The 16,815-nt window shown below is 45.7% G+C and overlaps 1 protein-coding gene across 2 annotated transcripts in view; it reads right to left on the bottom strand.

The window, feature by feature from the left end:
• The window catches only part of KIF26B (kinesin family member 26B), a 580,448-nt gene that overhangs the window by 115,887 nt on the left and 447,746 nt on the right, over positions 1–16,815 (bottom strand). For both annotated transcript variants that reach the window (XM_055233556.2, XM_055233557.2), the window contains one exon: positions 1,559–1,765. In XM_055233556.2, the coding sequence (XP_055089531.1) occupies positions 1,559–1,765 (207 nt within the window). The remainder of the gene's footprint in view (positions 1–1,558; positions 1,766–16,815) is intronic.

Raw genomic sequence — 16,815 nt, 5'->3', positions numbered from 1 at the left:
AGGAGCCCGTGAGAACATCACCACCTCGTCTACTCAGACGCAGCCTGGAGGAAATTCACAGAGGCTGCAAATAGTAACTATTCGCACTGTTGTCGTCAGGTTCTGCTATAGGCTATTAGTTATTATACTATACACTGTTTAATGTAAATCTTGATAAACACTAGAAATTTACCAGAAAGATGCAAACTCCAGGCAAAGTAGGCCACTATATCCTATAACATGGGTTATTCATTTCTGCAATCAGTTCTACACGTGTGTCCCTGCTCCCTCCCCTGCAGGAACAGGTGCTGTTTTGTGCCACTTAGAGGCCCATCTTCACCAAAGCTCCAGGGCGAATCCAAATGAGAACAGATATCTACTAGAAGCTTTGGTTGCAGCATCTGGTGAGGTCTGCAGTTCACTGGCTGCCCATGGTCAGTAATCTTGGTACCCTGGGCCCCCAAGTAGCCTCCCAATTATGCTCATAGTAGATTAATAAAAATGGCCCCAATTCTCCACCCTAGCCTGGGGGCAACCCCCTTGCAATGTGACTTGGAGCTTGTCCAATCATTAGAAGCAATCTCTTCTCCGTCTCATGAAGCTGGGCCAGTAGAATCCAGCAGAAGTGACATTGGGTCAATTCTGAGCTTAGGCCTCCAGAGACCTGCATGCATGGGTCCTGGATACTGCCTTGAGAACTAGCCCAAGCTAGCCTGCTGGATGATGACAGACAATGTGGAAGAGAGACCAGCTGACCTGGTCAAGGCTATTCTAGACCAGTGTAAAGCCAGCCAACCCCCAAAGACATGTGCCTATGGTGTGATATAGGATGATTTTATTTTGCCTGGCTAATATCCAGCCAAGATCCGCAGAGCTGCCTGCCCAACCCACAGCTGATCACAGACATGAAAATGAGCTGAGCCAGGCCCAGAGGAGCTCAGCTGACCGATGAGCAATGATCAATGCTTATTGTGTTAAGCCCTGAATTTGAGGGTGATTTGTAAGGCAGCAATTCAGCAAATACAACACCTATCCCTGAGCCTCTCTTCTTCCCCTTCACTCCACTGAGCCAGGCCACAGGATGCATGTCTGCCTCGGTTTCCCTGCCTTGCACTCTAGTTCCTTACTAGGGCTGCAGACTTGCCCTCAACCCCAGTGTGCTTATACAGGGTCCTAGGAGATTGCCTAATTCTAATCAGCTCCTGAAACATCTTTTTTTCCCTTCGTACAATGCCCAGGCAGGAGTAGGGTCCTACTAGATCTGTCACCAGCCCCTTGACGCATTGTCTTTGTCCCTTTCTGTTATCCTCCTGCTTCTGTGTGTGACCCACTGACTGGCTCACACTTCCTTCTCCCCAAGGACAGATTTTATTGAAATCGCTGCATACTGATCCTGCCCAAGGTCTGACACCAGTAATTCAAGAGCACTAGACCATTTGATGGAGCTCAGATTGACTCCTCAAGGAACTGGTCCATCAGAATGCTCCAGAAGACACCCTCCCAGCTCAAGGGCCCTTGTGAATGAGTAAACGCTTCTTTAATCAACATTGCCTGAGCCTGAGAGGGGGCTGATACCCACCTGAGAAGCGTCTTGTGGAAAAACTGCATCGAAGGCAAACATCTTTGGAGGAACCTGGTTGCCTCTCTTTTGGAAGGCATGTTGACCTCCGCAAGTCAGGGGATCGTACAAGGTGATCTGCTTCTTCCGTGGGTCCACCTTTAAGAAAGAGCTGGATTCTGAGGTATCTCGAGCCAAGGCGGAACAGATGCGAAGCATGACTTTCACCTGTTAAGAAAAGAGGGGCAACAGCATGGATGAAGACAGCTGGGTGATTTACGATGGAGCACCCTTGTATGCTCTGCGATATAAATGCACATGGCAGCACTGAACTTTCTCAGGATAAATGATGATGAAATGCACAGTGAATTGGCAACATCATCCTTGCTGGGTCATGAGAAAACTGATTTATTTATAATTACCAGGCAGAATATTTTGATATGCCCATGACTTCAATATGGAGCTGGCACATCATGTTCTTTGTCTTCCTATTAACATAAATTGAATATTAACTGTGCCCTTGTGGCCCAATTACACAGATGAAAAGGTAGTCTGGACTGCCAACCTATAGGGGCTGGTGCAGTTTCCTCGAAGCTCACAGATCAATAAACCACGCACATAAAAGTTAGCTCCGTAATTTACTCCTTGGCTCAGCTCATCAGGACTCTGGGAGACAAAAATCCACAGTTATTAGTGTCATCATTAAAGAACCGTGAAATGACCTGCTTTTAAGCCAGCATTCGAAATGTGTTCCAAGGGGCAACAGTGATAAAAGACTGGTCTGCAGCGTGTTATTTGGGATCCCATTAAGTGAGTGCAGAGCAGTTGTCGTTTCAGAGGATGGAAGTGCATCTCTGGGTTTCGGAGGATGGAAGTGCATCTCTGGAGGGAGCAGGCGGCGCTGCGCTTTAGCCCACTTTCTGCGTGATTGAACGCTGAGCACCTCTGGTGCCCACCACCAACCCAGCCCCTCTCCTGCAGGCGAGTGAGGTGCTTATGGAAATGCACAGTCGGCCTTGGGGTCCTAAGGTGAACAGAAATCAGGCTGAGGCCTCACACAGGTCTGGAGGCTACAGTCCTGGGAAAAGGGACAGCATTTGCTCTAACTGGCTCTTTGTTACTGTGTTGTGAGTTCAGTCCAACAAATGATGGGCACTTTTACAATGTGCCAGGCACTGTGCTAGGCATGGGGGATGCAAAGATATGTAATGCATAGAGTAGCAGGATAGACAGACACAAATACGGTAATTTCAGTAATATACGGCAAATTCGGAAGGTATGCACAAGGATTATTTCTAAATTCCTCTCTGTGTCTTGTTCTCTTTGTCTCATCAGTTGTCAGGTTTGATGAAATGTCTGTCATGCAATTTTGGGGAGGAGGGATGGTTGTAAATTTTCAAATAACATATTTTCATCATATAGAAATGCTCAGAGAATCATATATGTTGTGCAAGACAGAGATCCTCCTGCCGATCTTGACTCTTGTCTGCTGAGCCGTGAGGACTAATCTGCAGTGTGCAAAGCTGAAGGTAAAGAATTCCAAGGGCACTGGGTCCCCAGGTGTCCTGCACCGTGTCCCCATTGTGCTTGCCTTCTAACTTAAGAACAGTACTCCGCGGAGAGCCGGAAGCCGGTGTCCCGGTGGAAGGAGCCCAAGGGTGGGACGCGCTCCACCTCTCAGGGTTTAGGTCTTGCTTCTCCCACTGAGGTCATAGAATGATCCCTGCCATTTTCTCTCATATGCCAGGACTGTGCTGTTATCTACACGATCTCATTTAATCCTCCCAAAGCTCCAGGGTGTAGGTATGCCTGTCCAGATTTTACAGATGAGAAAACTGTGTCATACCACTTGGCCCACATCATTGAACCTGTGGGTGGAAGGCTGGACTCGGATCCCACCTCCAATGCCTACACTTTTTCCATCATGCCAGCAGCTGCCTCCCACAGTCACACTTCTCAGAGCCCCCATTTCCTCACCTGTACAGTAGGAATAACAATGCCTGTCATATGGGCGGCTGTGCAAACTCAATGAATGGGCATGTAAAGTGCTGAACATGGCCCAGGCTTGTCTTGAACTCCCACCTCTGCCTCCCAAAGCACTGGGATTACAGGCATGGGTGCCATGCCCAGCCTCAAGCCTTCCCATTAACGCTATGATTGGAAAATGATAAGATATCATGATCCAGGAGGAGGCAAGTCAAGAGACGAGGGAGGAAGAGATACAGGAATTGAATGCCCACCATGTGGGCAGAGGTGAGAGTTCAAGACAAGCCTGGGCAACACGGTGAGACTCCATCTCTACAAAAAGTTAATTAAAAAAAATAGCCAGGTGTCATGGTACACACCTACGGGTACCAGCTACTTGGGAGGTTGAGGTAGCAGGGTCACTTGAGCTCAGGAGTTCAAGGTTACAGTCAGCTATGATCATGCCACTGCACTCCAGCCTGGATGACGGAGCGAGACCTTGTCTCTCAAAAACAAAACGGCCATCGCTTCTCGGCCTTTTGGCTAAGATCAAGTGTAAAAACAAAACGGCCAGGTGTGGTGGCTCACGCCTGTAATCCCAGCACTTTGGGAGGCCAAGGCGGGCGGATCACAAGGTCAGGAGATAGAGACTATCCTGGCTAACAACATGAAACCCTATCTCTACTAAAAATACAAAAAATTAGCCGAGCGTGGTGGCGGGCGCCTATAGTCCCAGCTACTTGAGAGTCTGAGGCAGGAGAATGGCGTGAACCCGGGAGGCAGAGCTTGCAGTGAGCCACTGCACTCCAGCCTGGGCGACAGTGAGACTCCGTCTCAAAAAAAAAAAAAAAAAAAAAAGTAGCCTATAATCCTAGCACTTTGGGAGGCTGAGGCGGGCGATCACCTGAGGTCGGGAGGTCGAGACCAGCCTGACCAACATGGAGAAACCCCCTCTATACTAAAAATACAAAATTAGCCAGGCACGGTGGCGCATGCCTGTAATCCCAGCTACTTGGGAGGCTGAGGCAAGAGAATTGGTTTAACCCGGGAGGCGGTGGTTGTGGTGAGCCATTACACTCCAGCCTGGGCAACAACAGCGAAATTCCGTATCGAAACAAAACAAAACACGATAAGGTTTTAGAACTCCTTGCCCTGGACTCTGGATAGCGTGAATCACAAGCAGGATACTGTGGGGGATTCCCGACAGAGCTAGTTATTAAGCACTGGGCCCAACAAGGCTCCTCTTAGTAAAACACATTCAAATCCCACACAGCTGCTAGATACAGGACGGTAACCAGTAGGTGTATCTGCATTCCATTCTGGCAATTTTCTTACTCACTGTGACTTTCTAAGGTCTGATTTCAGTTCCATTCATTCCTATAGATCTGCTCCAGTTACACAGCATGTGTGCTAAGAGCATGCATTCAAATCGCAACTTTGGGAAGGTCCCTGGGGCCTTCAGGCTTTCTGTAAGCAAATCTCCTAGCCCAGGCTCTGAGCATTGCAAGTCAAGGATGATGCAACACCAGGCAGAGCTGATGGAGCCCACGGCCCACTGCTTTTCTATTTCACAATTTTACATGCAATTTCTGGGTAACTAGAGGTGCTGAATGTAAAATATGAGCTAAGCCAGGCGAGGGCTGACAAGGAGAAGCAGGAAAGAAGGGGCTGAATGAGTGAGTCACTGGTCCAGAAGGAATGCTCCTGCCTCTTAACGAAATCCCGAGCCTGCGGCTCATTTTCTACAGAGAGGCTGAAGATCCCAGTCGCTGGTCTGGCCAAAGAGATACACACAGTTCTTTAAAAACTCATTGAGCTCCAAGCTGGGGGAAAGGCCACACTCCATTCTTTTCTTTGCAATGCATCTAAATAAATGGACATTTTTTTCCCTTAAAGGAAGGAAATTGAGTTTTTCTGCTTCAGCTCCTTTGTATCATTATTCCTTTAGTCCAGCACTCCACTTCCTGCTTAATCTGCTATAATTAAAGTGCTTAGGAGATACCACTTGTGATCAAGAAAGTCCCTCGGACTTCTTGCCAGGAGTTCTTGCTTTTGTCACTAACGCCCTTAGGTTCTTGGCAACATCTCCTCCAGCCCCGCCTCTCCCTGCTGCTCTCCAGAGAGGGTCCAGGCAGCTGTTAACAGGCACGGCCTTCTCCCCAGCTCTCGGAGTCAGAGGGACGGTCACTATTTCACTCCCAAGGGTAGACCTGCAGGGAATGGGATCCAGAAAGCTAAAGAAACAGCCTGAGTGGTGGCCAGGAAGGCCCCCTGACACCCCGATTCAAGCAAGAGATGGGCATTTCCTGCACCCAAGTCCCCACTAGTCGGGGCCTCGCTCTGCCCTGTTTGTTTATTCCGCGGATGGAGTGGGACAGCTGTTGCTCTGGGCAGCAGTTGTCTTTATGTCCTGCTCATTAATCAGTTCAGCACCTCATTCTGGATGGCATCATGGGACTGAGGGAGAAAGGAACTGTGAGACACTCACCGAGAGAGGCAGAGCCTCGCTCCCAAACTGCACAGACTCTCCATCAACATGGAGGCAATCGCTGCCACACAGCCTGACTGGAGGCTGATGAGGAGCAGCCCCGTCATCACTCATCATGACCACTACATGTGATCACAGCAGACATTCCTGTTTTTCCCTCGTCACGGAGCGCAGCCACATGGTGCACACCTAGGAGGCTCTTCATGGCCTGTTTCTCTACCCAGAAGCTGTCCAGCTAGAGGTTTTCTGCAGACTCAAGGGTTCAGGAGGGATACGGGCAAATGTGACCACTGGAAGGATCCCTCAGCAATGAGAAAAAGACTGCAGATGATAAGGTGGCAGGAGCAAGGGAGAACTCCATCAGTGCTTCTCATGCATGAGCTTTGTTTCAACTCACTTTGTGGATACCCACAACGAAGGCCCTCTACAGACACACAGGAACCCAAGTCTTGGCCACAATAAATGCCCAGTAAGAGTGTGTAGGTGATGATAAATAGTTTTTACCCCTACAAGGTTCTAGGCTACAGAGTTAAATTCACCACTGGCCTCTTCTGATCCCTTATCATCTCTCTAACTGAACTAAAGGAGCATGCTCTAACCCAACACAAGGAAGCTAAGAACCTTGAAAAAAGGTTAGAGGAATTGCTAACTAGAATAGCCAGTTTAGAGAAGAACATAAATGACCTGATGGAGCTGAAAAACACAGCACGAGAACTTCGTGAAGCATACACAGTATCAATAGCTGAATCGATCAAGCAGAAGAAAGATATCAGAGATTGAAGATCAACTTAATGAAATAAAGCGTGAAGACAAGATTAGAGAAAAAAGAATGAAAAGGAAAGAACAAAGCCTCCAAGAAATATGGGACTATGTGAAAAGACCAAACCTATATTTGACTGGTGTACCTGAAAATGATGGGGAGAATGGAATCAAGTTGGAAACCCTCTTCAGGATATTATCCAGGAGAATTTCCTCAAACTAGCAAGGCAGGCCAACATTCAAATTCAGGAAATATAGAGAACACCACAAAGATACTCCTCGAGAAGAGCAATCCCAAGACACATAATCTTCAGATTCACCAAGGTTGAAATGAAGGAAAAAATGTTACGGGCGCTAGAGAGAAAGGTCGGGTTACCCACAAAGGGAAGCCCATCAGACTAACAGCTGATCTCTCTGCAGAAACCCTACAAGCCAGAAGAGGGTGGAGGCTAACAGTCAACACTCTTAAAGAATTTTCAACCCAGAATTTCCTATCCAGCCAAACTAAGCTTCATAAGCAAAGGAGAAATAAAATCCCTTACAGACAAGCAAATGCTGAGAGATTTTGTCACCACCAGGCCTGCCTTACAAGAGCTCCTGAAGGAAGCACTAAACATGGAAAGGATCAACTGGTACCAGCCACTGCACAAAGATACCAAATTATAAAGACCATTCATGCCATGAAGAAACTGCATCGACTAATGGGAAAAATAACCAGCTAGCATCATAATGACAGGATCAAATTCACACACAACAATATTAACCTTAAATGTAAATGTGCTAAATGCCCCAATTAAAAGATATAGACTGGCAAATTGGATAAAGAGTCAAGACCCATCAGGGTGCTGTATTCAGGAGACCCTTCTGAGCCACACGTAGGCTCAAAATAAAGGGATGGAGGAAGATTTACCAAGCAAATGGAAAACAAACTAACAAAAAAAGCAAGGGTTGCAATCCTAGTGTCTGATAAAACAGACTTTAAACCAACAAAGATAAAAAAGACAATTAAGGCATGACATAACGGTAAAGGGATCAATGCAACAAGCAGAGCTAACTATCCTAAATATATATGCACCCAATACAGGAGCACCCAGATTCGTAAAGCAAATTCTTAGAGACCTACAAGGAGATTTAGACTCTCACACAATAATAGTGGGAGACTTTAACATCCCACTGTCAACATTAGAGCATCGAGACAGAAAATTAACAAGGATATTCAGGGCTTGAACTCAGCTCAGAACCCAGTGAACCTAAAAGACATCTACAGAACTCTCCCCCACAAGTCAACAGAATGTACATTCTTCTCAGCACCACATATTCTGAAATCAACCATATAATTGGAAGTAAATACAAAAAAATGAAAATAGTAACAAACAGTCTCTCAGACCACACTGCAATCAAATTAGAACTCAGGATTAAGAAACTCACTCAAAACTGCACAACTACATGGAAACTGAGCAACTTGCTCCTGAATGACTAGTGGGTAAATAACGAAATGAAGGCAGAAATAAATAAGTTATTTGAAACCAATGAGCACAAAGACACAACATACCAGAATCTCTGGGACACATTTAAAGCAATGTTTAGAGGGAAATTTATAGCACTCAATGTCCACAGGAGAAAGCAAGAAAGATCTAAAATCGACACCCTAACATCACAATTAAAAGAACTAGAGAAGCAAGAGCAAACAGATTCAAAAGCTAGCAGAAGACAAGAAATAACTAAGATCAGAGCAGAACTGAAGGAAATAGAGGCACAAAAAACCCTTCAAAAAATCAATGAATCCAGGAGCCAGTTTTTTAAAAACATTATCAAAATAGACTGCTAGCCACACTAATAAAAAAGAAAAGACAGAAGAATCAAATAGACACAATAAAAAATGATAAAGGGGATATCACCACTGATCCCACAGAAATACAAACTACCATCAGAGAATACTGTAAACACCTCTATGCAAATAAACCACAAAATCTAGAAGAAATGGATAAATTCCTGGACACATACACCCTCCCAAGACTAAACCAAGAAGTCGAATCCCTGAATAGACCAATATCTAGTTCTGAAATTGAGGCAGTGATTCACAGCCTACCAACCAAAAAAAGCCCAGGACCAGACAGATTCACGGCTGAATTCTACCAGAGGTACAAAGAAGAGCTGATACCATTCCTTCTGAAACTATTCCAAACTATAGAAAAAGAGGGACACCTCCCTAACCCATTTTATGAGGCCGGAATCATCCTGATACCAAAACCTGGAGAGACACAACAAAAAAAGAAAATTTCAGGCCAATATCCCTGATGAACATCAATGCAAAAATCCTCAATAAAATACTGGCAAACCGAATCCAGCAGCACATCATAAAGCTTATCCACCATGATCAGGTCAGCTTCATCTTTGGGATGCAAGGCTGGTTCAACATACGCAAATCAATAAATGTAATCCATCATATAAACAGAATGAATGACAAAAACCACATGATTATCTCAATAGATGCAGAAAAGGCCTTCAACAAAATTCAACACCCCTTCATGCTAAAAACTCTCAATAAAGTAGGTATTGATGGAACGTTTCTCAAAATAATAAGAACTATTTATGACAAACCCACAGCCAATCTCATACTGAATGGGAAAAACCTGGAAGCATTCCCTTTGAAAACTGGCACAAAACAAGAATGCCCTCTCTCACCACTCCTATTCAACATAGTATTGGAAGTTCTGGCCAGGGCAATCAGGCAAGAGAAAGAAATAAAGGGTATCCAAATAGGAAGAGAGTTTGTCAAATTGCCTCTGTTTGCAGATACCATGATTCTACATTTAGAAAACCCCATCGTCTAAGCCCAAAATCTCCTTAAGCTGATAAGCAAATTCAGGAAAGTCACAGGATACAAAATCATTGTGCAAAAATCACAAGCCTTCCTATACACCAATAATAGACAGAGCCAAATCATGAGTGAACTCCCATTCACAACTGCTACAAAAAGAATAAAATACCTAAGAATTCAACTTACAAGGGATGTGAAGGACCTCTTCAAGGAGAACTACAAACCCCTGCCCAAGGAAATAAGAGAGGACACAAACAAATGGAAAAACATTCTATGTTTATGGATAGGAAGAATCAATATCGTGAATATGGCCACACTGCCCAAAGTAATTTATAGATTCAATGCTATTCCCACCAAGCTACCATTGACTTTCTTCACAGAAATAGAAAAAACTACTTTAAATTTCATTTGGAACCAAAAAAGAGCCCATATAGCCAAGACAATCCTAAGCAAAAAGAACAAAGCTGGAGGCATCACGCTACCTGACTTCAAACTATACTACAAGGCTACACTAACCAAAACAGCATGGTACTGGTACCAAAACAGATACATAGACCAATGGAACAGAACAGAGGCCTCAGAAATAACACCACACATTTACAACAATCTGATCTTTGACAAACCTGACAAAACAAGCAATGGGGAAAGGATTCCCTATTTAATAAATGGTGTTGGGAAAACTGGCTAGCCATATGCAGAAAACTGAAACCGGACCCCTTCCTTACGCCTTATACAAAAATTAACTCAAGTTGGATTAAAGACTTAAATGTAAGACCTAAAACCATAAAACACCCTAGACAAAAATCTAGGCAATACCATTCAGGACATAGGCATGGGCAAAAGACTTCATGACTAAAACACCAAAAGCAATGGCAACAAAAGCCAAAATCGACAAATGGGATCTAACACTAAACTAAGAGCTTCTGCACAGCAAAAGAAACTATCATCAGAGTGAACAGGCAACCTACAGAATGGAAGAAAATTTTTGCAATCTATCCATCTGACATAGGGCTAATATCCAGAATCTACGAAGAACTTAAACAAATTTACAAGAAAAAAACAAACCCATCAAAAAGTGGGCAAAGGATATGAACAGACACTTCTCAAAAGAAAACATTTATGCGGCCAACAAACATATGAAAAAAAGCTCATCATTACTGGTCATTAGGGAAATGCAAAGCAAAACCACAATGAGATACCATCTCACGCCAGTTAGAATGGCGATCATTGAAAAGTGAGGAAACAAGAGATGCTGGAGAGGATGTGGAGAAATAGCAATGCTTTTACACTTTTGGTGGGAGTGTAAATTAGTTCAACCATTGTGGAAGACAGTGTGGCGATTCCTCAAGGATCTAGAACCAGAAATACCATTTGACCCAGCAATCCCATTACTGGGTATATACCTAAAGGATTATAAATCATTGTACTATAAAGACACATGCACACGTGTGTTTATTGTGGCACTGTTCACAATAGCTAAGACTCGGAACCAACCCAAATGCCCATCAATGGTAGACAGAATAAAGAAAATGTGGCACATATACACCATGGAATACTATGCAGCCATAAAAAAGGATGAGTTCATGTCCTTTGCAGGGACATGGATGAAGCTGGAAACCATCATTCTCAGCAAACTGATACAGGAATAGAAAGCCAAACACTGCATGTTCTCACTCATAAGTGGGAGTTGAACAATGAGAATACATGGACACAGGGAGGGGAACATCACACACCGGGGCCTGTTGGGGGCTGGTGGGCTAGGGGAGGGATAGCATTAGGAGAAATACCTAATGTAGATGATGGGTTGATGGGTGCAGCAAACCACCATGGCACGTGTATACCTATGTAACAAACCTGCACGTTCTATGCATGTATCCCAGAACTGAAAGTATAATTAAAAAAAAAAAAAAAACCCAGGTTTTATAAAAGGAAAAGATTTGAATACTTTTCTGGTAAAATTTCTATCAGTGATCTAAAATTGCTTCTTCTAAAGGAAGATCTTTTTGATTCTGTATGATTGAAAGACTCCAGAAGTTTTTTGGGAGACCAAAGAGTCATATTCCAGATGGCCATGATCATGGAGGTCTTATATAACTCCAATGCCAGGAAATCCAGGGGACAACTAAGAAGGCTGTGATCCCTCAATTCAGAGGGAGCTTTTAAACATATTTTACAGAGCCATTGCTCCATCAACCCATAGCTACCATTACAGAACCACAGACCCTCGCCTGAAAGGACCCCAGAGATTCTGAGCACAGTTCAGAGTTACAGAACAAAAGTAAATTGGCTTAAATTTCTTTGCCCAAACAAAACACACAATAATAATCCTGCATGACATGTTCAAAGATCAGGGGGCTTTATTCACCTGGAGAAAGTCCAAAGCCATATGATTCCATGCTGAGTTTGGGGGTGGGAGGGCAGATGAGGGGGCTGCGGTGCCCTCCAGGCCTACTTTGGGGCAGCGACTGCTCCGTGTTGACCAAATCAATCAATAACCCATCAGCAACACCACTACAACTTCTTTACAAGTTTTACAAATCTCACAGTTTATACAGACCTTTCTCATATCTTACTTCCATTTGGTTGTCCCATGACTGCTTTGTTAAGGGGATATTATTATAATGATTATTACCATCTTTCCTATTTTGAGGCTACAGAGATTGACTTGCTCAAAGGCACCCGCCTGGCGAAGGTGGAAGGGCCCTGACCCTGGACTGCTCTTCCCTCCATGAGCATCTTGGGTCGTAGCCAGAGCGGAGCCATCTCTCAGGAGACTGGGGCGGGCAGTGGGGCCTGCGCCTGCACCCTGGGCGGCTGGCTTCTCAGAGGTGCCACTGGGTGAGCTCCCGTGGTGCCAGACAGCAAATAATGAGCAGCGATGCCATCAGAGAGGGAAGATTTACATTATTAAAAACCGGGCTGGGAAAGGTGACAAGTGGTGGCACAATAAAGCTAAGTGTGAGGGAGCATGTGCAGGATGGGAGAATGGGACCCGGTAATGAGATGTACTCAATAAAGAAGTGCTTCAGGGAGCAGAGGGGGAAGGAGATTCCCTAAAGGTCTTCATCAACATACGTCTGTCACCAGGCAAGGGACCGCGCGCTGAAGGGAGGGAGCTGAAACCAAGGAAGAAAGCCCTTCCCCACGAGGCACTGCTAATGGCTGGCAGGCTTGGGGGGCCAGGTCCCCCACCAATTAGCAGGCGTGGGACAGGGCTGGCCAGGCTGCAAGGATGGAGACAGACACATATCAGGGGCTGGTCTGTCAGAAAGGATTGGGACTCTGACAGTGGCCTCATTAGGAGAGGCCCCATCCTTAGCTTGTTGTATTAGGGAACTTATGTCAAATGGATGAGCTAGTGTAAAGATTCATCCAGAAACAGGCGTTCTCAGGTGTGAATGAAGTGGGGAATGGGATTCTGAGGCACACCTGATGACCCACTCCGATCTCAGTGACACAGGCTGTCAGAGCGTCCCATCTGCGACTTACAGGGCACATGGCCTGGAGCTTGGGGGCACAGGCTCTGGAGACAGGCGGCCTGGGTTTGAGTGCTGGCTGTACGTTGATCAGTATGTGTCCATGCACGAGCGTTTAACCTCCTCTGTCCACATCTATAAATCGGCCATAATAACAGTACTGGCCTAGCAGAGTTACTGTGATCATTAAAAGAGCAAATGCCCATAACATCCCTTTCCACAATGTCACTGACATAGTGAGTGCTCAGTAAATATTAGCTCTTATTACTTTTTACTGAGGCTACTGGAAAGACCGCGAACTTTGAAGGCAGACAGATCCTGGCTCTTGGTTGCTGTGTGACCATAAATGTATTATTTTAACATACTTTCCTCATTAGTAAAATGGCGATAATAATGCCTGTCTTGAAGGACTTACATGACTGTTAAGCAAATAATTATGCTAAGCACTTGAAACAAAGTACGTCCTCAATAAATAAGAATTGCCATCATATTGAACCCACGTCCATGACAGTGTTGTAAGTGCCCATTCCTCACTGTCTCCCTGGATCTCCCTTGAACCACTTTTGACCTAGGAGTTCAGGAGACCTAATCATTAGATTCTGAATCACCCTACACTCACAGAGCTGAGACAGACACCACACTTGCCCGAGGTCATCCAATTTTTTTTTTTTTTTTTGAGACAGGGTCTCACTGTCACCCAGGCTCGAGTGCACTGGTGTGAGCTCTGCTCACTGCAACCTCTGCCTCCCAGGCTCAAGTGATCCTCCCACTTCAGCCTCCTGAGTAGCTGGGACGACACGCACATACAACCACACCCAGCTAATTTTTAAATTTCTTGTACAGACAGGGTTTCTCCATGTTGTCCAGGCTGGTCTTGAACTCCTGGACTCAAGTGATCCTCCTGCCTTGGACTCCCAAAGTGCTGGGAATACAGGCGTGAGCCACTGTGCCTGGCCTGGACACCCAATTTTTATAGATGCGGGTTACACTAAGGTCTTTCAACTTCCACCACGCTCTTTCACCTGATTTTTGGTAAACACTGGGTGAGTGACAACTGGAGGTTTTTCTGAATACTTGATAGAAAAACTGTGAGTAGAAATGGTAAATATCCATTTGAAAGATAAAATATTTAATAGCACAGAAGGAATTTTTGAGAAAGCAGCAGTGGACGCTCCTTAATTAGAATTTTTTTAGACGTGTTCAGTTTGGATTTTGGCACTTATTGTTAATAAAGGGCCCATTTCCGCGTTGGCCCTCCCCTCCCGCGGGGCCCAGCCACCCCGGGGGCGCAAACCCGGGACCCCAGGGACTCCGAGACCCCAAGCATGCGTGGCACGGTGCAGCCAGGGGCCCCGACCCCTGCTCTGACTTGCCGGGTGGTTTGTGCTTCCACCAGCGCCTCGGCCTCCCCTTGCAGGCCTCCCTGCCACGTTGGGCACCCCCGAACCCCACGGGGCCCAGCCGCCACAGAGGCGGCTTATTGTTAATAAAGGGCCCACGTGAGTAAAGCTCACTCATGTGTTATGACTGTCGTTAAATAGCAAACAGTCAAGAGATGCTGCGTCTGCAGACGCAGACTCGTCTGTCACCACAGAGATGCTATTTGGCTTGGAGAACAACAGGACCCAGGGAAAGTTGTTTTTCTTCTCTGCAGCTCACTGCATGATCAATATGAAAACTTGAGCTTGCTAACATGGCACCCAATTTAGTGTCTTCTGTACCTCCTTGCCACATTCTCTCCACTTCTGAGAATTTCAATATCCCACTGCTTCTGGCCTTTCACCTAGATCAGTAAGGTCCAGAACTCTGAAAAGAAGTAACTCAGTCTGGTGTCTGCCCAGAAATACTAGCTACCAGATCCACCGTGGAGTTTGGCAAAGCACCATAATCAACAACCTAGTTATCTGAGACAAAGAAGCAATGGCCACACTCGCCTAATAATTAGGTATACTGGATGTCTTTCTGGCGTTGTTCCCCAAAGTCCATTTTCTTCATAAAACTCTTTGAGGAAAACGGTCTGTGCTGGCTCCCAAGTTCCATTAAATGTGTGCAGCTCCCATGAGATGATAATTTTGTTCCTGGCAGTGGCACGTACGGAGGAGACCTGCAGAAGGAGCTAGGGGTGACAGCATCAGCCCCTTCTCACTGCTGCCTGGGGACAGATGGCAGGCACGTAAATACAGACCACATCCAGTTCATCATTAAGGCCTTGCCAGCCTGCGAGATCACAGCCCGGTGGTGAAAAGAAGGCATCCTTCTCCAGGCCCACTGGGGAGGGTGGGAAGCCCTTTCTAAAATACCCAGGGGCAGTGGGCTATTTCTCCAGCCTGGGACTCTGCAGCCTTAGTTCCAGGAAGGAGAGGAAGGAAGAATCCAAGAAACTAAGGGAATTGCCCTAGTAAGGAAAACCACCGAAGGGATCTTTTGGGTCAAGAGGTGGAAATCTGGAACAGTCTTATCTAAAATGTAGGACGTTAGGTAAATTGAACTTTCATTAGAGCCCAACATATACTCAATGGATCACTGTACCAAACTGTATGTTCTTGTAACTTCCCCACACTAAAAGAGGCGAGAAGAGGGAGTCAGAAGGAGGAACAGAGAAATTATGCCACTATCCCTGGGCCTTGGTACATCTTCGATACTTTCATTCTCATTCAACCAATAAATAAGAGCAAGAACGTCCAGTAACTGGCCACAGTGACCCAATTCTTTCCCCATCAGTTCTTCCAAAAGGCGCCCTTTCCTGGGACTGCATCTGTTCGATTCCATTCAGCATGTGTTGAACACACAGCATGTACAATGCCCTGAGCCAGCGAGGGACAGGAAGGAGACCCAGAGGATGGGGAACCAGTTGGGTTTATGCATAAAACAAAAGGGAGATGGTGGCATTTCCATGTAAGAGTTCCTTCATTTTCAAATTTTAGGTTTGGAACAAAAGCAACTTTAATTCTCGGCTTAGCTCCAGTGAGTCGCAATCATCCTGCTGCCATCTTGCTGGAAGAACTGGAGGGGATCTGAGTGCGGGGGACAGCCTGGGTGAAGTGAAGGATGGGTTGATAAGAAGAGGGGCCCAGTGAAGCCCAGCTGGAGGAAAGGAGCAAACGCTAATGAGACGCTCTGCCACCTCCTGCCAGAGGCAAGCCACTGACTGCCCCTTTAATTCCCTTCACCGCCCCTCTGCCTGGCAGAGAAGTGCTTGCTGGCAGTGGGAGACTCAAAGCAGCAGGAGTTCAAAGCAGAATGGTAAGTTCTGGTACGGCGGATCATTAGGAGGACGTGTTTTCTCTTTATTTTCTTCTTAAAATGTGTATATGGAAGATCAGATGGGGGTTAGGAAGTATCAAGTAAATGTTTAAATTACTTAATCCCAGTCTGTTCCAGTGTGCATTTCATAAGCATTAAACAAAAAGCCTCACCAAATTAAAGTATATGCCATATTCCAACAATGATAATCCCCTCTGCCTGAAAGGCTGGGGCTGTGGAGGAGGCTGAGGGGAGCGTTCCCTCTGTAGCTGAGGGGCTTGGAAACCTTTAATGAAAGGCACCTGATCAATAAGGCAGACTCCTGCATTTGAGAACTTAAAAGCCTTCCTAGCACACTGTCTGAAGGAAATGTCAGAAGCATTTATCATGTGCTGGGACGGATGGTTTGCAGCTGCCGCTTGCCAAACTATAGATGCTAACTTTGCTTCAGCCCTGCAAATACCTTCACCAGGCCCTTTCTCCTCGTATGGAATCAGCTTTCCTCCAAGACCGGAATGCAGTTGGA

Source organism: Symphalangus syndactylus, chromosome 19 (genome assembly GCF_028878055.3).
Source record: "Symphalangus syndactylus isolate Jambi chromosome 19, NHGRI_mSymSyn1-v2.1_pri, whole genome shotgun sequence".
NCBI classification, from domain to species: domain Eukaryota; kingdom Metazoa; phylum Chordata; class Mammalia; order Primates; family Hylobatidae; genus Symphalangus; species Symphalangus syndactylus.
Note: the sequence above shows the minus strand (reverse complement) of the source record. Positions and strands in the feature narration are given on the sequence as shown.